Source organism: Salmo salar, chromosome ssa02, assembly GCF_905237065.1.
Source record: "Salmo salar chromosome ssa02, Ssal_v3.1, whole genome shotgun sequence".
NCBI lineage: Eukaryota > Metazoa > Chordata > Actinopteri > Salmoniformes > Salmonidae > Salmo > Salmo salar.
The window spans coordinates 44986110-45011571 of NC_059443.1; the positions used below are offsets into that span (position 1 = coordinate 44986110).

General features: G+C 44.9%; 1 protein-coding gene across 5 annotated transcripts in view; it reads left to right on the top strand.

Annotated features, from left to right (window-relative positions):
* LOC106583925 (clathrin coat assembly protein AP180) overlaps positions 1 to 25462 on the top strand; it is a 64942-nt gene that overhangs the window by 29608 nt on the left and 9872 nt on the right. For 3 of the 5 annotated variants that reach the window (XM_014168624.2, XM_014168618.2, XM_014168612.2), the window contains exons 6-20: positions 1674 to 1767; positions 3906 to 4017; positions 4197 to 4303; positions 4416 to 4457; positions 10237 to 10298; positions 11143 to 11166; positions 14072 to 14084; positions 14284 to 14432; positions 14692 to 14768; positions 16866 to 16880; positions 17454 to 17639; positions 18555 to 18626; positions 19729 to 19965; positions 21160 to 21249; positions 21719 to 21799. In XM_014168624.2, coding sequence (XP_014024099.1) covers positions 1674 to 1767; positions 3906 to 4017; positions 4197 to 4303; positions 4416 to 4457; positions 10237 to 10298; positions 11143 to 11166; positions 14072 to 14084; positions 14284 to 14432; positions 14692 to 14768; positions 16866 to 16880; positions 17454 to 17639; positions 18555 to 18626; positions 19729 to 19965; positions 21160 to 21249; positions 21719 to 21799 — 1361 coding nt within the window. The remainder of the gene's footprint in view (positions 1 to 1673; positions 1768 to 3905; positions 4018 to 4196; positions 4304 to 4415; positions 4458 to 10236; positions 10299 to 11142; positions 11167 to 14071; positions 14085 to 14283; positions 14433 to 14691; positions 14769 to 16865; positions 16881 to 17453; positions 17640 to 18554; positions 18627 to 19728; positions 19966 to 21159; positions 21250 to 21718; positions 21800 to 25462) is intronic. The other 2 variants (XM_014168641.2, XM_014168633.2) reach the window with 2 other exon arrangements.

The following is a 25462-nucleotide window of genomic DNA, read 5'->3' on the forward strand; positions in this document are numbered from 1 at the left end:
CAACCCAAGGGGGGGCGCCAACCCAGACAGGAAGACCACGTCAGTGACTCAACCCACTCAAGTGATGCACCCCTCCTAGGGATGGCATGGAAGAGCACCAGTAAGCCAGTGACTCAGCCCCTGTAATAGGGTTAGAGGCAGAGAATCCCAGTGGAGAGAGGGGAACCGGGCAGGCAGAGACAGCAAGGGCGGTTCGTGGCTCCAGTGCCTTTCCGTTCACCTTCACACTCCTGGGCCAGACATTTGTAGGTGATATCATGGCAACGTTGGCTAGCATGCTCTAATAGTTGTCTCGTGAGGAACTGCGCATGTGCAGGCCGTCAAATCAAAGGCTTTCCTTCGATATAAAGCACATTTTTTTCCGAAAATGAAAACGTGTCAGTTTGTCACTTTCACGAGGTTGGAGTAATAACATGTTGGCTCGAATCCAGGTTGTGCCTTTAGTTTTCCCGAAAATGTTCAATTAAGGAAGAATTTTTCACTTTTGTCATTGACTTCTCAAACCCCAAACATTAGTCTGGTCTGTTCGGTCTGTTTCACAAGCCTTCCTGGAAGTATCGCAATGTTGTGCCTCTGGGTTTAGAAACTCTGTGATTGCACTGTGGATGAGGGCAGAGTGAGTGGGCTGTCCATGCCTGTGTCTGTACAGAAACAGACAGATGAATATAGACTACACAGTCTGAATACAGACAGTGAGCTATTACTTAGGCTCCTGTCCAGACTGTTGCGTTTTGGTGGCAGGCACAAGGTCCCACAGCACAGTCTGTGCCAACCATGCGGCAGACAGAACAGCCAGGTATGCAGATAGAGCTCTGACCAAGTGTCTCATGTCAGGTGTCATTTTCTAAAGTAGCTAGGAAGCTGGATCCATCTAAAGCTGTTGCTGTGTTAGTGTTGCATCGCAAGGCCTTGGCCTTGGCAGATCTCTAGTAATAATATAATTATAAATGCCACTTAGCAGAAGCCTTCATGCAATGCCACTAACAATAAGTCTTTAGTATGTGCATGTGATCCATGCAAGAATTGAATATTACTTGCCATTTAGCAGACATTTATCCAAAGCAACTTATTGTCATGCATCCATATGGGTGGTCCTGGGAATCAAACCCATAATCCAAGTGTTACACACACCATGCTCTACCAACTGAGCCATACAGGACCACAGGACACTCCCTTTGTGTCGCTAGCACCACAGGATCACACCTATCTACAGTACTTCCCTATAGATTCGCTGTCCCAGAGGTCGAAATGTTATTTATCCCAATGTAGAGAGTATTAAGTTGTTTCCTCTCATCTCATATCGCTGGAAAAAGAAATGGCAGCACATTATTGTATGCGCCACAATGTTTTTAATGGATCTTAAACCGATGTATTCGTCAATAGACCTTCATTATGGTTTAACTCATCATACTGTATCAAGAAAGATTTTAGTATTGATCCGCTAATGGGAAATTTGACTACACCAGATAATACAAACAAGTACCAATTGCTCCTCTGTCTGTCTGTCTGTCTGTCTGTCTGTCTGTCTGTCTGTCTGTCTGTCTGTCTGTCTGTCTGTCTGTCTGTCTGTCTGTCTGTCTGTCTGTCTGTCTGTCTGTCTGTCTGTCTGTCTGTCTGTCTGTCTGTCTGTCTGTCTGTCCTGTCTGTCTGTCCTGTCTGTCTGTCTGTCTCAGAGCTGAGGGGGTGATGAGGACGATGCCCGTAGAGAAACTGTTGAAAGGAATGCCCACTCTGCAGAGCCAGATCGATGCCCTGCTGGAGTTTGACGTGAGTATTTGATGATGATGATGATGATGAGAAGGATATTTGTATCCGTTAGGAAGTGCATTTTTGTTTGTGCCTAAGCACTAGACACCTGATACAATTCATCAAAGCTTGATGATGAGTTCATCATTTGAATCAGCTGTGCAGTGCTACTGCAGGGCAAAAACAAAAATGTGCACCTCTTTGGGTCCCCAGGACTAGGATACAAAATACACTGCCATAGGAAATTCTCTCTGTCATATAGCATGCCAGTATACCTACAGTACCAGTCAAAAGTTTGGACACACTGACTCTTTCAAGGGTTTTTCTTTATTTTTTTACTATTTTCTACATTGTAGAATAATAGTGAAGTCATCAAAACTGTGAAATAACACATATGGAATCATGTAGTAACCAAAAAAGTATTAAACAACTCATAATATATATTATATTTGAGCTTCCTCAAAGTAGCTACCCTTTGCCTTGATGACAGCTTTGCACACTCTTGGCATTCTCTAAAAAGCTTCATGAGGTAGTCACCTGGAATGCATTTCAATTAACAGGTGTGTCTTGTTAAAAGTACATTTGTGGAATTTGTTTCCTTCTTAATGCATTTGAGCCAATCAGTTGTGTTGTGACAAGGTGGGAGGGTATACAGAAGATAGCCCTATTTGGTTAAAGGCCAAGTCCATGTTATGGCAAGAACAGCTCAAATAAGCAAAGAGAAATGACAGTCCATCATTACTTTTAGACATGAAGGTCAGTCAATCTGGAAAATGACAAGAACTTTGAAAGTTTCTTCAAGTGCGGTCGCAAAAACCATGAAGCGCTATGATGTAACTGGCTCTCATGAGGACCGCCACAGGAAAGAGTGACCCAGAGTTACCTCTGCTGCAGAGGATAGGTTCAGTAGAGTTACCACCCTCAGAAGAGTGTCTAGTTTGAGAAACAGATGCCTCACAAATCTTCAACGGGCAGCTTCATTCAATAGTATCAGCAAAACACCAGTCTCAACGTCAACAGTGAAGAGGCCACTCCGGGATGCTGGCCTTCTTTGCAGAGTTCCTCTGTCCACTGTCTGTGTTCTTTTGCCCATCTTAATCTTTTATTTTTATTGGTCAGTCTGAGATATGGCTTTTTCTTTGCAACTCTGCCTAGAAGGCCAGCATCCCAGAGTCACCTCTTCACTGTTGAGACTGGTGTTTTGCTGGTACTATTGAATGAAGCTGCCAGTTGAGGATTTGTGAGGCGTCTTTTTCTCAAACTAGGCACTCTAATGTACTTGTCCTCTTGCTCAGTTGTGCACCAGGGCCTCCTACTGCTCTTTCTATTCTGGTTAGAGCCAGTTTGCCGTGTTCTGTGAAGGGAGTAGTACACATCGTTGTACGAGATCTTCAGTTTCTTGACAATTTCACACATGGAATAGCCTCCATTTCTCAGAACAAGAATAGACTGACGAGTTTCAAAAGAAAGGTCTTTGTTTCTGGCCATTTTGAGCCTGTAATCAAACCCACAAATGCTGATTCTCCAGATACTCAACTAGTCTAAAGAAGGCCTGTTTTATTGCTTTTTGCATCAGGACAACAGCTTTCAGCTGTGCTAACATAATTGCAAAAGGGTTTTCTAATGATCAATTAGCCTTTTAAAATGATCAACTGGATTAGCTAACACAACGTGCCATTGGAACACAGGAGTGATGGTTGCTGATAATGGGCCTCTGTACGCCTATGTAGATATTCCATAAAAAATTGCAATTTCCAGCTACAATAGCCATTTACAACATTAGCAATGTCTACAGTGTATTTCGGATGAATTTTATGTTATTTTAATGGACAAAAAAATTGCTTTTCTTTCAAAAACAAGGACATTTCTAAGTGACCCCAAACTTTTGAACGGTAGTTTATGTTTTAGCTATTATATTTACTTTCGATACTTAAGTATATTTAAAACCAAATACTTTGACACCTTTACTCAAGTATTTTTTACTGGGTGACTTTCACTTTTACTTGAGTCATTTTCTATTAAGGTAACTTTACTTTTACTCAAGTATGACAATTGGGTACTTTTTCCACCATTGCCAAGCAGTTACCTACAAACATATTACCTTTCAACTCAAATCTCCCATCCTCAGTGTGATCTAATCTCACCTTGTTTATCTATAGGTCCATCCCAATGAACTGACTAATGGGGTGATCAACGCTTGTTTCCTCCTGATGTTCAAAGACCTGATCAAGTTATATGCCTGCTACAACGACGGGATCATTAATCTATTAGGCAAGGCTTGACCGTTTTCTTCTACTTCCTGGGACAATAATCATGTCTTTTTATATTTGATAAATATTACAGGCTTAATTTTATTCAAGACATGGAAATAGATGTGGTCCTGTTCATTTTATGTAATAGCAATGTCTCAATGTAATAATAGACATGTTCATTCCCCTTTTTCCTCACAGAGAAATTTTTCCAGATGAAGAGAGGACAGTGCAAAGATGGGCTGGAGATCTACAAGAGATTCTTGACCCGGATGACCAGAGTCTCTGAGGTCTTCAAAATCGCTGAGGTAAAAGACAAATCCGACAATACACTTTACTGTTGAAAAGTTCAATCCACAGCCTGTATGACCAACATGGTAAATGAAGGCTCAGCTGAAATGTCAACATCTTCTTTTACAGACCATAGGAATTGACAAAAACGATATCCCCGAGCTCACCCAGGTAAGTCCTGTTTGACCTTTTAAGCCTAATTTCCTAACTTTTCAGTGGGATGATACACTAACTCCTAATCTACTAACATTGTATTCACATTGTACTTACATTGTACCAGCATTGCATCTGTGTTATGGTTTTCTTTAACCTATGGTAGCATGCGTTTTGGGCATAGCCTACAACTCAGAAATCTCTTCTCTAGCAGCATTGACCAATCACAGTATTGGTCATTTTTTTGGAACAAGCAGCCCTGCCAATCACAGTCATGAACAGAGCTGACAGGTCATTGTCTACCTGACCAATGGTGAGCTATTCATAGAGTGGGGGCGTATCCCATTGATCCATTCTGTCCTACATGCAGCCAATGAGCTGTGCTTCCCCTGTGATTGACAGCCACTCTGCCCCCTCTCTTCTTACTTGTGAGGTGCTGCTTGATCTTACAGGCTGAGAGTGTGAGTCTTGTGTAGTACATACAGCTCGCCTTTGGGTCATGGCTAGAAGAGATACAGATTTTGTCAAATTGATGGGTGGGTGGATGTATAATGTGAATGTGTAGCAACCCAAAGGTTGCGCATTTGAATCTCATCACGGACAACTTTCGAATTTTAGCTAATTAGCAACTTTGCAACTACTTACTACGTTTGAGCTACTTTGCAACTACATAGCATGTTAGCTAACCCGTCCCCTTTCACATAACTCCGAACCCCTAACCTCTAGCATAACTAACATTAGTAACCTAGCTAAAGTTAGCGTTAGCCACTAGCCACCAAGCTAATACTAGCCACCAAGCTAATGTTAGCCACAACTAATTGGAGTTCGTAACATATTCTTTTTGCAAATTTGTGACGTATTTTACGAATTGCAATTCGTTACAAATTGTACACATTAACATTTGTAACATATACAAATTGTAATTCGTAACACATATACGAAATGGATGATGGACTTCCACAAATTAATACATACCATATGAAATGTGACATATCATACTTAAAGTGAGTGTCCCGGATTTACGTTTACTGTGTTACGTCTACCCTGGAGTCCAGGTTGATGTGATTGAAGGAACAGATTGGAGAAGTCGCAATACTTGCAGAGCTATTCCGCTGTTAGCTAAGATCTGAGCTAACATTGGTTTTATCTCAACAATTGTATCTCAGTGGGCTAGAATGTTACTATGGAGTTTCCATAATGTCAGAATCACCTGAGATGGTATTTGAAATCCCATGGGCCGTATACGTCCCTCAATTAAGTATGTAGTAGCTCACTGTGTGTGTAACGAGTGTTCAGGGAGTTAGTGTTTTAATAAATAAACACAACTAAATACAAAACAAGAAACACAAACAACGCACAGCCATGACACTGGAACAGAAACAACAACAAACCCAAGGGAGTGACATATATAAGGAAGGTAATCAGGAAAGTGATGGAGTCCAGGTGAGTCTGATGACACGCAGGTGCGCGTAACAATGGTGACAGGAGTGCGCCATAACGAGCAGCCTGGTGACCTAGAGGCCGGAGATGGAGCACACGTGACTGTGTGTCCCAACTACTCCCTAACCCTTTCCTTTGGCCCTATAAAGCTTCCATTTTTGCAGATCTGAAGCTCAACCCCCACACTGCTTTTACCTTTTCCTACGCACTGGAGACCCTTCAGATCTCCAAACATCAAAGGGGTTTAGGCCAAGGGGAAGGGGTATACTCTCACTCATTCACGTTATGAAGGCTCTATAGACATGGCTGGGTTATTTCCATTGCAAATGCGGTCAGTGTGGATGACTTTACACTGAGAGCATGATGCACTGATGACCGTGTGGACTGTGCACTGTAGAGGGAGAAGGATTGCTTTAATATCACAGCCTTGGGCAGATGCAGATCTGCAGGGGGTTTGACCACACTAACATGCATGATTGTTTGGACTACTAGCCAACCAGGAGGGTGGTGAGATGTGACATGGGGGGGTTGGGCTTACTGTTATGTCATGGCTAACTAGCAGATTGACTGGTTAACATTATGTCACAGTTTGGACATTCTGGGTGTTCCTTATTGTGTAGAGAGATTCCTGTCATATTACTAGCACTATTACTATTACTAGTTGTTTATAAACTGTCAAATGACATAACTGGCTCGTTGAACAATCTATGTGTCTTCATGTATGTTTGTATGCATGTGGTGGAGAGGCAAAGAGAAAGCCTATGTCTAGACTTGGCTCCTTCTTTGGCAGTATCCTTTAAGGCTCCTTCTTAGGCAGTATCCTTTAAGGCTCCTTCTTAGGCAGTATCATTTAAGGCTCTTTCTTAGGCAGTATCATTTAAGGCTCCTTAGGCAGTATCCTTTAAGGCTCTTTCTTTGGCAGTATCCTTTAAGGCTCTTTCTTAGGCAGTATCCTTTAAGGCTCCTTCTTAGGCAGTATCCTTTAAGGCTCTTTCTTAGGCAGTATCCTTTAAGGCTCTTTCTTAGGCAGTATCCTTTAAGGCTCTTTCTTAGGCAGTATCCTTTAAGGCTCTTTCTTAGGCAGTATCCTTTAAGGGATGCTGTCCTGGCCTAGAGGTTATTAGACTCCAAGTGCCAGTGCATAGGCAATTGAGACAAGTGACGCTCCACAATAAATTCTACTGAATTCTCCGTCCCATGAGTCACCATTTGGGCAGTTAAACGACCTGGTGATTTAGCGGTAACTATTAGAAATCGAATAAGAAAGCCATAGAATTAGTTAAGTGAAATGAAAACAAATCATGTCGTCTCACCGGATGTTATATATTTCTCTTATTACTGGATTTACCTGAAAGCCATAAGCATGTGTATTGCATTATTCTCTGATGTATGGAAACAGCAACCTCTTGTCTATGACTGATAGCCCAATATTTCATTTCCAGGTGGATCTTGATGATACCACAGTGCTATAGGGAATACTAAAGCACTGGAACGGCGTGTCGCAGGGACGTAACATATTTGCACCCCTCTCCTACGTTTTTGGCTGTGTATTGTCTGTAATAGCATCTAAATAGATCGCATTAGCGTCTAATCATCAGATCTCTTAACCCCTCTTTGGAGTGTATCATTAGGCAGTGGCAAATGCTGAGTAACGATTTACATTACAGCCATCTTCATAATGCATTCATTACATATGTGCACATCATAAGTGTACTGTAGGCTGAACAGAATCCAGCAGATTCTAGGAGAAAACTCTTCCAATTCATATAGTCATTATTTTCCTTTGAATGCTCAGTGAAGATGCTTGGAAAGTCATTACAGCGATATCACTGCCAACAGTGTAGAGCAGACCCTCCATAAATGTACCTACATGTTCCCTGAACAGCTTGCAGTCCGAAAGAAGGTATGTCATTTTGGATTGTATCAGGTTCAGACACCCGTTTAATACAAGGACACCTGCGTGTCTGTACATGGCCCAATTGGCCTCTGGAAGTGATGGAACTGTCGCTACTCCCTCTGGAAGCTTTGTGACAGTCAATCACATTTTACATTTTAGTCATTTAGCAGATGCTCTTATCCAGAGCAACTTACAGTAGTGAATGCATACATTTCATACATTTTTTTTTTTTCTGTGCTGGCCCCCCGTGGGAATCGAACCCACAACCCTGTCATTGCAAACACCATGCTCTACCAACTGAGCTATAGGGAAGGCTATTCACACACCTGGGTTGTTTTCAATAGGCACGAAATGGAAGAAAATGGTCCAAAACTATGTTAAATTGGGAGGTGTTATCTGAATGTGTCCAGTAAGAAACGCTGGTTTTTCATTGTCCGTTGTAAAATGTTTTTCTACAGTCTGACCTAATAAAAATGACCCAGCTGTAGAAGAAAGGTCAGAGTAGGCACACTACTACTGGTACTTAGTTCTGAAATGGGTTGTCCTCTTTCATATTGAAAAGGCCTAGACGTTTATTGGGTTATCAGAGGAAGTAGACCAAGGTAAATGGGTCAGGAAAATAATAGTGATTTAAGAGGGAAGTGTGTGAGACTTATTTAGCTGGCCCATTTAGCTTTGACAGCACACATATGGCTTGCTAGATGCTAACTTCTTAGCCTATCAGGTGTACTGCCATCTGTGGCTGTGCAGCATGTTTTTCTATGATGTTTTTACTGTCTGTCTGTTAGCCTGAGCATGCAGTATAACCGCATTGTTAAGCATTGTTCTTTAACATGAGCATGAGTAGTTTACTACATATATGTTATGAATGGACTGAACTGCTGTGTGAAAGACATTTTGAAGTGGCACACAATTAGCATTGTTTTCCTATTGTCCCCCATTACTTCCATAACCCCAATGTGATCATTCTGTGTCCCCTGTTAGCCCCGATGTGATAATTCTGTGTGCCCCAGTGTACCCTGTTAGCTCCAAAGTGATCATTCTTTGTATGTCCTGTGTTAGCCCTAATGTGATAATTTTTGTTTGTACCCTGTTAGCCCCAATGTGCCCATTCTCTGTATACCCTGTTAGCCCCAATGTGCCCATTCTCTATATACCCTGTTAGCCCCAATGTGCCCATTCTCTATATACCCTGTTAGCCCCAATGTGCCCATTCTCTGTATACCCTGTTAGCCCCAATGTGCCCATTCTCTGTATACCCTGTTAGCCCTAATGTGCCCATTCTCTGTATACCCTGTTAGCCCCAATGTGCCCATTCTCTGTATACCCTGTTAGCCCCAATGTGCCCATTCTCTGTATACCCTGTTAGCCCCAATGTGCCCATTCTCTGTATACCCTGTTAGCCCCAATGTGCCCATTCTCTGTATACCTTGTTAGCCCAAATGTGACCATTCTCTATATACCCTGTTAGCCCCAATGTTCCCATTCTCTATATACCCTGTTAGCCCCAATGTGACCATTCTCTATATTCCCTGTTAACCTCAATGTGACCATTCTCTGTATACCCTGTTAGCCCCAATGTGCTCATTCTCTGTGTACCCTGTTACCCCCAATGTGACCATTCTCTATATTCCCTGTTAGCCCCAATGTGCCCATTCTCTGTGTACCCTGTTAGCCCCAATGTGACCATTCTCTATATTCCCTGTTAGCCCCAATGTGCCCATTCTCTGTATACCCTGTTAGCCCCAATGTGACCATTCTCTATATTCCCTGTTAGCCCCATGTGACCATTCTCTATATTCCCTGTTAGCCCCAATGTGACCATTCTCTATATTCCCTGTTAGCCCCAATGTGCCCATTCTCTGTATACCCTGTTAGCCCCAATGTGACCATTCTCTATATTCCCTGTTAGCCCCAATGTGCCCATTCTCTGTATACCCTGTTAGCCACAATGTGACCATTCTCTATATTCCCTGTTAACCTCAATGTGACCATTTTCTATATTCCCTGTTAGCCCCAATGTGAGCATTCTTTGTGTCAGACCTCCTCTAACTCTTCTTCTCATCCCTCTATGTGTTTCCCTCCAGACCCTTTAATCTAGTCAAGTGTAATCACCTGTCAAGAGCTCCCCTGTTACTCTGTGTGCCCTGACATCAATTTTCCCTTGAGTCTTCATGTTTTAGCGTTGAACATTTCCCTAACCCAGGGTCCTCCAGGGTGTGCAGGCTTTTGTTCCAGCCCAGCACCATCACACTAATAGTACAAATAATCAACTAATTATGGTATTTTCCCATCTAAGCCTGCTGGGCTGGAATAAAAGCCTGCACCGCCAGTAGCTCTCCAGGTTCAAAGTTGGAGACCCCTGCCCATAACCTATGTGTCTGATCCATGTACTGTACGATATACTATAGCCCTGTGGCCCCTGTAGTAATATGTTGCCCATCTCTTCTCGTTCTCCAGGCCCCTGAGAGTCTCCTGCAGTCCCTGGAGACTCATCTGAACACTCTGGAGGGGAAGAAGCCGTAAGTACCAACCACAATCTCCACCAACCACACAGGTATCCTTACCCCATGGGCGTCTTTGTAACCAGGGCGCTACTTGGGAGTGGGACTACTTTACTTCCTATTTACTTCATATTTGAGAATTCACCAATCTCAGTACAGTTCATATGCATACATGCACATACTTAAAGTCTGTGGAGTAAATAAATAAATAACACACACCCTAAAGGTGGAACAGAAAGTCGTACTGGGGGTGGCAGGTAGCCTAACTGTTAAGAGCGGTTAAGAGCATTGGGCCAGTAACCAAAAGGTCTCTGGTTCGAATCCCTGAGCCAACTAGGTGATAAATCTGTCAATGTGCCCTTGAGCAAGGCACTTAACCATAATTGCTCCTGTAAGTCGCTCTGGATGAGTCCATCTGTTAAATTACTGAAATGGAAACATTCTGACTCTTTTTGCTGTGGATTTATTTGACCAACACTTCGGCTAAAGAGCCTCTATCAGGGTGTGAAAATAGTATGTGACCATCCAGTGAACCTAAATTAGACCTGTGCTTGACCCTGATGTCCCATAGGCTTTAATTAGGCTCAGCCTCTCTCAATTAACATCATGAAGACTTCCAGTGTATGCCCTCTAGATTGCCCATAAAAATCACACAGTGTTTGGACTGAATCTGTCATCACCAGACTGTCAGTCGTGTGTTCTCGACAGGACCTTAGTAGGGCTATGATCCAGGATAGTATTTGTGGGGGGCATTATCAGATCGGATGATATTTCATACGATGACCTTGCGTCTAGAAGTATGGAAAGAAACTTAGCAGATGAAGTCTTAGCAAATACCAGTGATTGTCAATGTGTGTTACAGAGAGGATGTTCACAGAGAGGATGTGTAAGTATTCTGCTGGATCTACTACAGAATGACTTGACGGGGAGGGCTGGGTCATTATTTGCTGTTGTCTTGCATTGAAATGAATGAAACTGTAAAAAAAAAATAAAATCCCCAATTGTTTCGTGATGTTCACATGAGGATTCTATGGAATTGACATTTCAACCTCCAGTTTAAAGTCATGTTTTGCAGTGTTGTGAAGTTCAAATGGGATTCTATAGAGTTAATGTGACCTTGGCATATTTGTGATTGTTTGGTATCTCTCCTGAGTTTTGACTCTCTCTCAATATTAATATGAACTTTGACAGCTGACTCGCTTTGCGTAGTTTTTTAATGTGACGTGAATCTGGTGGCTTAGCTCTTCAATGTTCATATTAACTTAATTGTCATATTATTGGGATCAACCCACCTCCTCAAAGCTTTTGATGCATGTCATTGCTAAACATGGGTTTGTTGTGTGTGGAAAGTAAGAATGAAAAGCTTTGTGCAAGGAAGTGATTTAATATTGTTTTACTCAGTGTTGCAAATCTAAACTCTACAGATGCAGTACACTCTTGGAAAAAAGGCTTCCATAAGGGTTATTCGGCTGTCCCTATAGGATAACCCTTTTTGGTTCCAGGTAGAACTCTTTTGGGTTCCGTATAGAACCGTCTGTGATAAGGGTTCTACATGGAACCCAAAAGGGTTCTACTGTCACAAGTGTCGTTGAAGTGATGAGACCAAGGCGCAGCGGGTACCGGAATACTCATACTTTAATTTACTATATAAAGTGAGTAACAGGAAAAACAAGAAACAGAAACGACAGCTAACAGATTTGCAGGCTAACATAACGCAGTGCAAATACAACTACCCACGAAACACAAAGACAAACACATCCTACTATATAGGACTCCCAATCAAAGGCAACTCAACACACCTGCCTTCAATTGGGAGTCCAACCCCAATTAACTATACATAGAAAAACAACCCTAGAACCTACCAACAACTAACACACCCCACTACACCACACACAAAAACCCCATAATACAAAACAAATATACCTCTGCCACGTCCTGACCAAATATAATACAACAAATACATAAATATTGGTCAGGACGTGACATTACCCCCCCTAAAGGTGCATACACCGAATGCACCAACAAAAAGAAAACCCAATACCAAAATAAACCCCCTAAACTAAAGGGAGGGAAGGGAGGGTGGCTGCCGTCAACGACGGCATTGTGCTACACCCCCCCTCCCCAGCCCACCTATATTGGAGGTGGCTCCGGTTCTGGCCTACTGCCCTCCAGACCGTAGACAGACTTGCTTGGCTTTGGACAGTAGGCATACTCCTTCGGTTTCAGGTCGTAGGCCGACTCATTACAGTCACAGTTACTTAATCCAAATTTAGGATCTTAGCCAGACTCACCCGGTTCTGGGTCACAGGCAGATTCCCTCAGTCCCGGGTCGCAGGCCGACCCCTTCGGTTCTGGGTCACAAACAGACCCCTTCGGGCGGACGGGCCGCTCTGGCGGCTCCGGGCAGACGGGCCGCTCTGGCGGCTCCGGGCAGACGGGCCGCTCTGGCGGCTCCTGACTGGCGGGCCGCTCTGGCGGCTCCTGACTGGCGGGCGGCTCTGGCGGCTCCTGACTGGCGGGCGGCTCTGGCGGCTCCTGACTGGCGGGTGCCTCTGGCGGCTCCTGACTGGCGGGCGGCTCTGGCGACTCCTGACTGGCGGGCGGCTCTGGCGACTCCTGACTGGCGGGCGGCTCTGGCGACTCCTGACTGGCGGGCGGCTCTGGCGGCACCAGACTGGCGAGGCTGGGCTGACGCACTAGATGCCTGATGCGTGGGGCTGGTATAGGACGTGCCAGCCTGGAGACAGGCACCTCAAGGCTCGTGCGTGTAGCAGGAAACACTGGACCGTAGAGGCGCACTGGCGGTCTTGAGCGCAGGACTGGCATCACCCCTACCAGCTGGATGCCCACTTTCCCCTGGCATATGCGGGGTGCTGGTACTGCGCACACTGGCCTGAAGATGCTCGGCCTCACCACTGTACCCATCACCCCAAAGCACGGGACCTGTCCAGTTCGTCTCAGCCCAACAAGGGTACGGGGAGCTGTCCTGGGGCTCCATCCTCGCCCCGCCAAACTGCCCTTGTGCCCCCCCCAAAAAAATCTTGGGGCTGCCTCTCGGGCTCTCTTGCCAGCCGTGTTCCCCAGTCCTTGCCAGAATTCCTCCGCTGCTTGGTCCTGTTGTGGTGGGTAGTTCTGTCACAAGTGTCGTTGAAGTGATGAGACCAAGGCGCAGCGGGTACCGGAATACTCATACTTTAATTTACTATATAAAGTGAGTAACGGGAAAAACAAGAAACAGAAACGACAGCTAACAGATTTGCAGGCTAACATAACGCAGTGCAAATACAACTACCCACGAAACACAAAGACAAACACATCCTACTATATAGGACTCCCAATCAAAGGCAACTCAACACACCTGCCTTCAATTGGGAGTCCAACCCCAATTAACTATACATAGAAAAACAACCCTAGAACCTACCAACAACTAACACACCCCACTACACCACACACAAAAACCCCATAATACAAAACAAATATACCTCTGCCACGTCCTGACCAAATATAATACAACTAATACCTAAATATTGGTCAGGACGTGACATCTACCTGGAAGCAAAAAGGGTTCTTCAAAGGGTAACCCTTATTGGTTCTACATAGCAGTTTTTTTCTAAGCGTGTATGTTTTCACAATGGAGTTGCCTCGAAATGCCTGCTCTTTGCAACCAAAACAACAGTGCTTCTTTAGCTGTCAATTTGACACAGCTCAGTAACAGCCATTGTGCTTCACCGTGCATATCATCTGGTGATGCTATGATGGTTTTAACTCATTCTTATTGTTTCATTTTGCAGGTCACCGACCAAGGTGAGTCAGCTACCCCTTATTTTACTCTGTCTCTGCACCTCAACAAATCTTTTCGACAACTGCCGACAATTTGATGATCATTAATTTGTTTATGAGTGTATTCATTTATGAGTAAAACAGCATAGCTATGTCTGCTTCTGTAACTGTGGCGCGTCGCCATTGTAACTAACTACAACGACGCTAACCCTCTGTCTGACAGGAGTGTGAAGAAAATGGCTCCCCGGCCGCAGCCGCCACGCCTACAAAAGCTCCAGCGGCCCCTGCAGCTGCTGCTGCTCCAGTTGCTCCTGCCCGCCCTGGACCACCTGCCAGACCCACGGCGGCACCCACCTTCAAGAGCTCCAACAAGTAGGTGCCCATCTGCTGTGGGCTCTTAAGTTGGCCACTTCAAGTGCCACTTCGGGGACCACACTAGCTTTAACCATTAGCTATGTTGTACAATCTACAGTCTCCAATTTACATTTAACTCTTTTGTTGTTCTATTTTTCCCTCTATTCCTGTCTCTCCTTCTCCTCTCCCCCTTCTTCATTTTGTCTCTTCTCTCTTTCTCTCTCTCTCTGTTACTCTCTTTCTATCTCCTCCTCTCTTTCTCTCACTCTATCTGCAGTGCTCTGCTAGACTTGGACCCATTGTCAGCCTCCCCATCAGCAGGTGGAGCAGCAGCCTCTATCTCATCATGGGGAGGTAAGGCCTTTAATACATTTCATATCTGGGTTGCATTCTTTAAGCCACACAATATATACACTGCTCAAAAAAATAAAGGGAACACTTAAACAACACATCCTAGATCTGAATGAAAAAAATAATCTTATTAAATACTTTTTTCTTTACATAGTTGAATGTGCTGACAACAAAATCACAGAAAAATAATCTATGGAAATCCAATTTATCAACCCATGGAGGTCTGGATTTGGAGTCACACTCAAAATTAAAGTGGAAAACCACACTACAGGCTGATCCAACTTTGATGTAATGTCCTTAAAACAAGTCAAAATGAGGCTCAGTAGTGTGTGTGGCCTCCACGTGCCTGTATGACCTCCCTACAATGCCTGGGCATGCTCCTGATGAGGTGGCGGATGGTCTCCTGAGGGATCTCCTCCCAGACCTGGACTAAAGCATCCGCCAACTCCTGGACAGTCTGTGGTGCAACGTGGCGTTGGTGGATGGAGCGAGACATGATGTCCCAGATGTGCTCAATTGGATTCAGGTCTGGGGAACGGGCGGGCCAGTCCATAGCATCAATGCCTTCCTCTTGCAGGAACTGCTGACACACTCCAGCCACATGAGGTTTAGCATTAGGAGGAACCCAGGGCCAACCGCACCAGCAAATGGTCTCACAAGGGGTCTGAGGATCTCATCTCGGTACCTAATGGCAGTCAGGCTACCTCTGGCGAGCACATGGAGGGCTGTGCGGCCCCCCAAAGAAATGCCACCCCACACCATGACTGACCCACCGCCAAACCGGTCATGCTGGAGGATGTTGCAGGCAGCAGAACGTTCTCCACGGCGTCTCCAGACTCTGTCACGTCTGTCACATGTGCTCAGTGTGAACCTGCTTCATCTGTGAAGAGCACAGGGCGCCAGTGGCGAATTTGCCAATCTTGGTGTTCTCTGGCAAATGCCAAACGTCCTGCACGATGTTGGGCTGTAAGCACAACCCCCACCTGTGGACGTCGGGCCCTCATACCACCCTCATGGAGTCTGTTTCTGACCGTTTGAGCAGACACATGCACATTTGTGGCCTGCTGGAGGTCATTTTGCAGGGCTCTGGCAGTGCTCCTCCTGCTCCTCCTTGCACAAAGGCGGAGGTAGCGGTCCTGCTGCTGGGTTGTTGCCCTCCTACGGCCTCCTCCACGTCTCCTGATGTACTGGCCTGTCTCCTGGTAGCGCCTCCATGCTCTGGACACTACGCTGACAGACACAGCAAACCTTCTTGCCACAGCTCGCATTGATATGCCATCCTGGATGAGCTGCACTACCTGAGCCACTTGTGTGGGTTGTAGACTCCGTCTCATGCTACCACTAGAGTGAAAGCACCGCCAGCATTCAAAAGTGACCAAAACATCAGCCAGGAAGCATAAGAACTGAGAAGTGGTCTGTGGTCACCACCTGCCGAACCACTCCTTTATTGGGGGTGTCTTGCTAATTGCCTATAATTTCCACCTGTTGTCTATTCCATTTGCACAACAGCATGTGAAATTTATTGTCAATCAGTGTTGCTTCCTAAGTGGACAGTTTGATTTCACAGAAGTGTGATTGACATTGTGTTGTTTAAGTGTTCCCTTTATTTTTTTGAGCAGTATATATTTTTTTTACATGAGCGTTTCTCATTGCAGGCCGAGGACTTCCCTCCCTGTTTCAGTTAGTTTTCTTACGTTTGGTGCCTAATGAATTCCACCCTGCTTTCTTTCATGCTTTCTACCTACATCCTCCTCTCCACCCTTACTCAAGGGAAGGGCTGATATGGGCATATATTCAAACCTGGCCCCTCTCCAGATTGAAATTGCTTTCAGGGCCTCTTACTCATATAAAACTGTATTTTTCCTTGGAGTGTTTTGTTGTTTTCAGATGGCAGTTGGAAAATCAGAAGTACAGTAGTTACGTGGTATGGTAGTGAGTTATTGACCCTGATAGGCATGTCTATGTTTATATTCTCTGTATGTAATCCCTCACTCATGTTTTCTCTTGCTCTCTCTCTCTCTCTCTCTCTCTGTCTCGCTCTCTGTCTCGCTCTCGCTCTCTCTCTCTCTCTCTCTCTCTCTCTTTCATTGTCTTGTACAGATCTGCTTGGAGGCGGTGAGTACCGAGGAACATTCTGTTCTTTACAGCTCCCATCCACAGCAGAGCATGACAACTGCTAGGATTTACACCTGAAGTTATGATTAACACCTATCTGGAGGCTTAGGCCACATTCCAGGCTGACTGCATTAAACACCTGGATAGGGGTTTAACATATCAGCTAACCACATCATCAGCTAGCCACATCATATGATATAGCAATCTGATACCGACTGCGCAGTCAATGGCATTGATGCAATGATGTACTGCAATGTGGTCGGTCTGGAAGTGATCATTGTATCTGTGGTTCACTGTGCTTTCAGTGCATGACTCCAGCTGTAGACCTAGGATCTGAGAGGATCAGCCTTCTTATTATTCTTGCTCTGTGATCTCTAACAATGTCTCTTAAGGTGTAACATATTCCTCTCCAACACTTCTCTATTACCACTGTTTTCTTTGACATATCTTACGCTTATCTTCTTTTTCTCAACGCAATCTCTCTACTTCTCTCTCCCTGTTATATTCCCCCTGTTCCTCTATCCTGTTGTGATTGGGGGTGGGTTGGGTGGGGATGGATGGGGGGGGGTGTAGGCTTAGATACCCCCGCTGATCCAACTAGCACCTCTGAGCCAGCCGCTGTTGCTGCTGATGCTGCAGCCGCTCCGGCTGCCACGCCCACAGCGGCCCATACGGATGGCCCCGCCGCGCCCTCTGTGGCCCCCACTGTGGTGCTGCCCGTGCCCGCCACCACCACCTCAGACATGGATCTGTTCGGAGGTCAGTGGGGGTCAGCCTCATGGGAGGGATCATCATGGCAGACTTGACTACACAGTAGCCGCCTGCTTGTTCGTAACAACCGCTGACATGCTCACATGTAGTTACACCACCTGGTTCTCCCACTCTCACATTTACGAGTTTCAGTATACACTCTACATACACCTTAACAAAAAACATTATGTTCATGATATTCTGTATTTGTGCCAAATTCTACTTGGATAGTTATTGGCATAGTTACTGACATCTAATAAGGACACTCATTTCCAAATGTTCCATCTCGCCAAACAATGATTATCTTGACAGATTATTCATTATTTGGGCACTACATCAGTCAGTCAATTATTTATCCAAGACAGCAAGCAGGTGAGGAAGTGTTTGCTCTGCGCTGTATGGAGAACAGTAGAAACTGTAGTCCGTACTCGGCATATCTCCTCTTTTCACTATCATTTCTAATAGTAGATATACGGAATTAAATCCCCTATCAAAATTGTATAGCAAAGTGTGGGCCTCTTTTCCATGGAAAAAAAGCCTCTGTCGATGAGAGACGTTGCTTTGCCCATCGCTGAGCTTGGCATTTCCTGTCACACAGTACAAGCTTATGATAGCGTTATGTTATCTCTTCACTTTCCCAGCGTGTACAAACATTGTGCACACTGAATGCAGCTTTATGCAGCCTGGAAAGTACAAGCCCTATCCATATGATACTAATAAGATCAGCAATTTCGCCAATACATCTTGTTTTCTCTGTTTTCTCCTAATGCTGATCTCTCATCTTTCTGTTTCTCTCATTCTCTCTATTCCCCTGCTCTTTATTTACCTCCTCGTCTCTCTTTCTCCTGCCTCCCCCTGTTTCTCTCTGGGTGTTGTGTTGTGGTTTGTGTCCGCTGCCCCCTCCTCTCATGTCCGGTACTCCAGATGCGTTTGCACCCTCCCCAGGTGACGGCCCGCCCAGCAGGGCGCCTGCTGCTGATGCATGTGCTGGATCTGGTGGGTGATAACACTGCTCAGTGTGTATGTGTGCGTGTGTGCGCACGTGCATGTGTTTAAGTGAGCATATGCTTGTACGTGTGTGCACTCTTCCAACACACGTGTGTGTGTTTGTGCAAGAGTGTATGTGTGAGATCCTGAAGCTTGGGTAGCTCAAAGCTGCTTCTGCTACCATATGGGACAGTAGTAAATCATCTGACACATTGCATTGGGGCCTACCGTCCCGACCCTAATCCCACTCCTGGGGGCCCAAGCCTCGGCCTCCCTCCGCCACTCAGCCCTGCTTCAGAACAGTCCCCCTGCTTCTCTCACCTCGTAATATTCACCTGGTGATGAATACTCGAGTAAAACACAGTTGTATAATTTTCGCCCAAATCCTAGAATTGTTTATATTTCATGTAAGTGATACCACTTCATACTAACTGACCATCTTTATTTACCCTGTTTTGTTTCTCTCTTTGGCCTGAATGTGTAAGTATTAATCGACTACTGTAGAAGTCCAAAAGTACGGTGTGTGTAATTCACATGTCTCCATTACTGTGTGTGTGTAGGGCTTTGGTCTTACAGCTTAGAGTAGTAGGACAGTTTTACATTGAATTACGCATATTTTTCTACATTAACTTTATTCTGCACCTTTATCATGTATTTGGATTCTATGTAGACAGAGCTTATTAGTGTGGAAGCAGATTCATGCCAAAATGTTATTATTTGTATTTGTTTTGGTATGATTCTGCTTCCATGTGTGTATACTAGTTCTAGTGTAACCATTAGACTTCGCCCTCTGTGGCCTGTCTATTTAACTACAGTATTTACCAAACCAGCTGTAGCTCATTCCCTTTAATGAGTCTGAGTGTGAGACAGGGAGTATTCTAACCTGTGGCTGTAGTACAAGGTTAATGATTTATTTTCTTTACTTCCCCCTAAACCTCATTATGGAAGCTCCTCTAGACTCACAATAATATGTATTTTACAGTGTTTGTTGTTTTAACAAACTCTCAACTCCCCCTACTCTCTTCCCCTCCCTTCCTCCCCTCTCTGGTCATATCCCTTAAACTCCCTAACCCCCGTCCTCCGCCCTCCCCCTTCTCCCCTCCTCCTGAAGACCCCTTCGCTCCATCGGAGGGGAGTGCGAACATGGCTCCAGAGATGGACCTCTTTGCTATGAAGTTCGATAACACGCTGGCTGACCCAGAAGCAGCCAGCCCCACCTCTAGTGCAGTGCCTATCATCGTCGCCCCCATCGAGCCCCCTGCTGCCACTCCCGTTCCCTCCACTACCGCCAGCACTGAGTCTGCAGCTGCCCCCGCCCCTGCCATCCCCACTCTAGACCTCTTTGGTGGTAAAGTTCACATTCTACTTCGCACACTGCATTGCTCTGCGCTATGTCAATGATAACGATGCTACAGCAACTTCCCTACATTTTAGATTTGTTTTTATAATTATGTTTTTTTCACATTTTGACCGCCCCTGCAAATGAGAAATTAAATGGATATGATGATGGGTACAGTATATGGATCTATCAAATTATGATTCTTCTCTGCATCATTCCTGTGCAGACAAGGAGTAAATACACAGATCTCAAAACTGGATGCCTTCTAATGGTATACTACATCTATTGAAACTAACAGTAACACTTTACTTCAAAGAATGCCGTTATCGTGTATTGTAAGATGTCATGAGCGTACATGACTATGAGCCCCTTATAATGTCTTATAATCATTTTATAATGATCGTGACTAAATAACAGCCAGAATGAGTCAGTTGAAATATGAGACAAAACACATTATAGGGCTTATTATTAGACATTATAAAGCCTCAGACATGCTTATAGCAGGTTTTGAAGCATTATACCTGCAGGCTGTTACAAAATAAACCTTTTCAGTTGTCAGTAAATCGATGTGAGGCCATTATTTGTATAAGCTTCCAGAGGCATTGATTAAGTAATCTGTCAGCACCAGATATTGGCCTGTCAACTGTTTACATTCATAGGGTTGGCTCAACGTGTTGCGATTTCAACCCCAATCATGAACCATTATAGTCAGTCAAAGCTAGAGGGAAGTAAGCAGAGTTGTGTTTAGTAGGGAGAAAATGATTTGAGGTATTACCTGAACGTGTTCAATAAGAACGCACATTTTCATTTTCGGTTGCAAAAGTGTTTGATACTGACACTGAACTTGACCTAGTTGTTATAGTCACTCTTGCTGCAGTGTGCCTGCATGACAACCTTTGCTTTCTTCACCTCCAACCTCTGACCAAGGTTGTACATATCAACACCCTTCATTTGAGCATATCTTCATTTTATCTTTCACCTGATTTTAGTTAATCCTTTCCTTCGTTTTCAATAATCAGTTTGCAATTAAAAGATGAATCGGTAACACTTTGTAACAACTTTCATGAATAAGCAAGTATAAAGTAATGCAATGCTTATTCTTCTTTTTTTTTATTTTGGCTTTTTTTTGCTTTTCTCCGTTTCCCTCAGAACTAATGCTGTATAGATTGTAAACTGACTGTAACTGTGTGTCCTTGTTTATAGATTCTATGTTTGATTCTATTCCTGAGAAAAGCCCTACTGCAGAAAAAGCTGATGCTGCTGTCACTCCTAGCGTAGACCTATTTGGGACAGGTACAGGATGTGGATTGCTTTCTTTTTTTTGGAACCTCTTCTTCATCTCTTCTGTCCTTCCTCCTCAACCATCTGTTTTACCACACGTCTTGGTTTGTCCCCATAGTGGTATGCTTCCTGTGCATGCACCCAATCCAGGGTTGGGCCAATTTGAATTGAAGTCAGTCAATTCAGGAAGTGATTTGAATTGAACATTCAAAATTGGTGAATTGCTTGAAACAAATAGCTTCTTCTTTTCAGTTTAATGAGAATTCATTCATTTAATTTATTTTAAATTATTACATCGGAATTTCATTTTACTTCCTGTACTGAGTGACTTCGAATTGATCCCAACCCTGAACCCACTGGCTTAATAACAGTAACTCCTACCACAGCTTTCACTCTCTCTGTTATGCTAATGCTCCTCTGTGCTCTTCTACTTCACTCGTCCTACTTCCTCAACCTTCTTCCTCGGGTGTTTCCCTGGAAGATCTCCCTACTATCTCTCGCGGGCCCTCTCCTTTGCCTCCCGAGGCCAATGCTGATGAAGACCTCCTGTCTGGTGTGACTGGTGAGTTACACTATCTGCCCACTGTGCTAAGCTGACCTCACTTCATGATCACCTATGGGCATACTTCCTGTATCTCCAACTCTGCCTGCATGACTACAGCATGCAGTAGTACAAGCTTGGTAATGCACTTCCCTGTCAGCCTGTCAATCAATGTCTCTCTTCAGGAAGTGACCGGAACTTTTTTTGTGATCAGAAGAAACACAATCATTTTTCAATGATTCAAAAGTTTGGGGTCACTTAGAAATATCCTTGTTTTTAAAAGAAAAACATTTTTTTTTGTCCATTAAAATAACATCAAATTGATCAGAAAGACAGTGTAGACATTGTTTTCGGCTGATTTTTTATGGAATATCTACACCAGTCTCAATGTCAACAGTAAAGAGGTGACTCCGGGATGCTGGCCTTCTAGGCAGAGCTCCCCTGTCTAGTGTCTGTGTTCTTCTGCCCATCTTAATCTTTTATTTTTATTGGCCAATCTGAGATATGGCTTTTTCTTTGCAACTCTGCCTAGAAGGCCAGTATCCCGGAGTCACCTCTTCACTGTTTTAAAATATTTTTTATTTTACCTTTATTTAACCAGGTAGGCTTGTTGAGAACAAGTTCTCATTTACAACTGCGACCTGGCCAAGATAAAGCAAAGCAGTGCGACAAAAACAACAACAGAGTTATACATGGAATAAACAAACATGCAGTAGATAATACAATAGAAAGGTCTATATACAGTGTGTGCAAACGAGGTAGGATAAGGAAGGTAAGGCAATAAATAGGCCATAGTGGCAAAATAATTACAATATAGCAATTAAACACTGGAGTGATAGATGTGCAGAAGATGAGTGTGCAAGTAGAGATACTGGGATGCAAAGGAGCAAAATAAATGAAATAAATAACAGTATGGGGGATGAGGTAGTTGGATGGGATATTTACAGATGGGCTATGTACAGGTGCAGTGATTTGTGAGCTGCTCTGACAGCTGGTGTGTCCCGTCCTGACCAGTAATAGGGGTTAATTGTTATTGTAGTTTGGTCAGGACGTGGCAGAGGGTATTTGTTTTATGTGGCTCGGGGTGGTGGTTTGTTTAGAAGGGTGTTTGATTTATTATTTCCGGGTTTTGGGTTATGTTCTATGTTTTTGTATTTCTATGTTCTTTCTAGTTTAGTATTTCTATGTTTAGGTATTGGGTGTTGGACTCTCAATTGGAGGCAGGTGTTTCCTAGTTGCCTCTGATTGAGAGTCCTATAATTAGGTATGTGTTTGTGTTTGGAGTTTGTGGGAGATTGTGCTAGGTATAGCTTAGTTGCCTTACCAGCCTGTTATGTGTCATTGTGTTTTGTGTACGTGTTTATTTTGGTTTCCCTTCTTTTCCTAAATAAAGAAGATGAGTACACATGATCCCACTGCGTTTTGGTCCGACAATGATTTTTCCTTATCGTCTGACGAAGAAGAATGTGACAGAATCTCCCACCAACCAAGGACCAAGCAGCGGGGTAAGGAGCAACGGGATAATAATATGGATTATCGGGAAAAGTGGACGTGGGAGGTGATTATGGCCAGAGAGGGCCCATGGAGAAAGTGGAGCCAAGACCGGGAACGCTACAGGGGAACACGACTGGCGTTTAAGCCGGAGAGGCACCACCAAGAATTTTCTTGGGGGGGGGCACACGGGTAGTTTGGCTGGACCAGGCAGTAGACCTAAGCCAGCTCCCCGTGCTTTTTATGGGAAGCGTTTGGAGTGGAGAGCGCCGAGGTATGCGGAAGTGCGCACGATCTCGCCCATACGCACGCACAGTCCGGTGCGAGTGATCCCAGCCCCTCGCAAGTGCCGTGCTAGAGTGGGCATCCAGCCTGGTAGGAGGATGCCTGCGTAGCGCATCTGGTCACCGGTGCGCCTCCTAGGTCCAGGCTACCCTACGCCCGCTCTACACACGGCAACCATCAGGCCCCTGCACAGCCCAGTTCGCCCTGTACTAGCACTCCGCTCGTACAGGACTACTAGTTCCATCCAGCCAGGACGGGTTGTGCAGGAGGTGCGATCGAGACCGCCAGTGCGCCTCCACGGCCCGATACCTCCAGTACCAGCACCACGCATCAGGCTTCCAGTGCGTCAGCCCAGTCCAACTCAGCCTGTTCCTGCTCCCCGCACTAGCCCTGAAGTGCTTGTCCCCAAACTGGCACATCCGGTACCAGCACCACTCATCAGGCTTCCAGTGCATCAATCCAGTCCCGAGCTTCCGACGACAGTACTCAGTCCAGAGTATCCGGCAACAGTGTCCAGTCCAGAGTATCCGGCAACAGTGTCCAGTCCAGAGTATCCGGCAACAGTGTCCAGTCCAGAGTATCCGGCAACAGTGTCCAGTCCAGAGTATCCGGCAACAGTGTCCAGTCCAGAGTATCCGGCAACAGTGTCCAGTCCAGAGTATCCGGCAACAGTGTCCAGTCCAGAGTATCCGGCAACAGTGTCCAGTCCAGAGTATCCGGCAACAGTGTCTGCCTATAGTCTGGAGCTTCCAGAGTTGGCCTACAGTCCGGAGCCCCCAGAGACGTTATACAGCCCTGAGCATTATGCAGGGGTGGACAGGTTGGGTGGGGGTTGTAGACCGGAACCTGAGCCACCTCCAGTATTAGGTGGGTTGGCGGGGGGTTGGGGTGTTGCACGAGTGCCGTCGATGACGGCAGCCACCCTCCCTTCCCTCCCTTTAGTTTAGGGGGTATTTTGTTTATTCATGTGAGGTGCATCTATGTTTAGGTGTTGGACTCACAATTGGAGGCAGGTGTTTCCTAGTTGCCTCTGATTGAGAGTCCTATAATTAGGTATGTGTTTTTGTGTTGGGAGTGTGTGGGAGATTGTGCTAGGTATAGCTTAGTTGCCTTACCAGCCTGTTATGCGTCATTGTGTTTTGTGTCCGTGTTTATTTTGGTTTCCCTTCTTTTCCTAATTAAAGAAGATGAGTACACATGATCCCGCTGCGTTTTGGTCCGACAATGATTTTTCCTTATCGTCTGACGAAGAAGAGTGTGACATGGTGCTTAAAGTTAGTGAGGGAGATATGAGTCTCTAGCTTCAGTGATTTTTTTTTTCAGTTCGTTCCAGTCATTGGCAGCAGAGAATTGGAAGGAAAGGCGGCCAAAAGAGGAATTGGCTTTGGGGGTGACCAGTGAGATATACCTGCTGGAGCGCGTGCTACGGGTGGGTGCTGCAATGGTGACCAGTGAGCTGAGATAAGGCGGGGCTTTACCTAGCAAAGACTTATAGATGACCTGGAGCCAGTGGGTTTGGCGACGAATATGAAGCGAGGGCCAGCCAACGAGAGCATACAGGTCGCAGTGGTGGGTAGTATATGGGGCTTTGGTGACAAAACGGATGGCACTGTGATAGACTGCATCCAATTTGCTGAGTAGAGTGTTGGAGGCTATTTTGTAAATGACATCGCCGAAGTCAAGGATCGGTAGGATAGTCAGTTTTACGAGGGTATGTTTGGCAGCATGAGTGAAGGATGCTTTGTTGCGAAATGGGAAGCCGATTCTAGATTTCATCATGAAGAGTTTACAGTCTAACCAGACACCTAGGTATTTGTAGTTGTCCACATATTCAGAAGTCAGAACCGTCCAGAGTAGTGATGCTGGACGGGCGGGCAGGTGTGGGCAGCGATCGGTTGAAGAGCATGC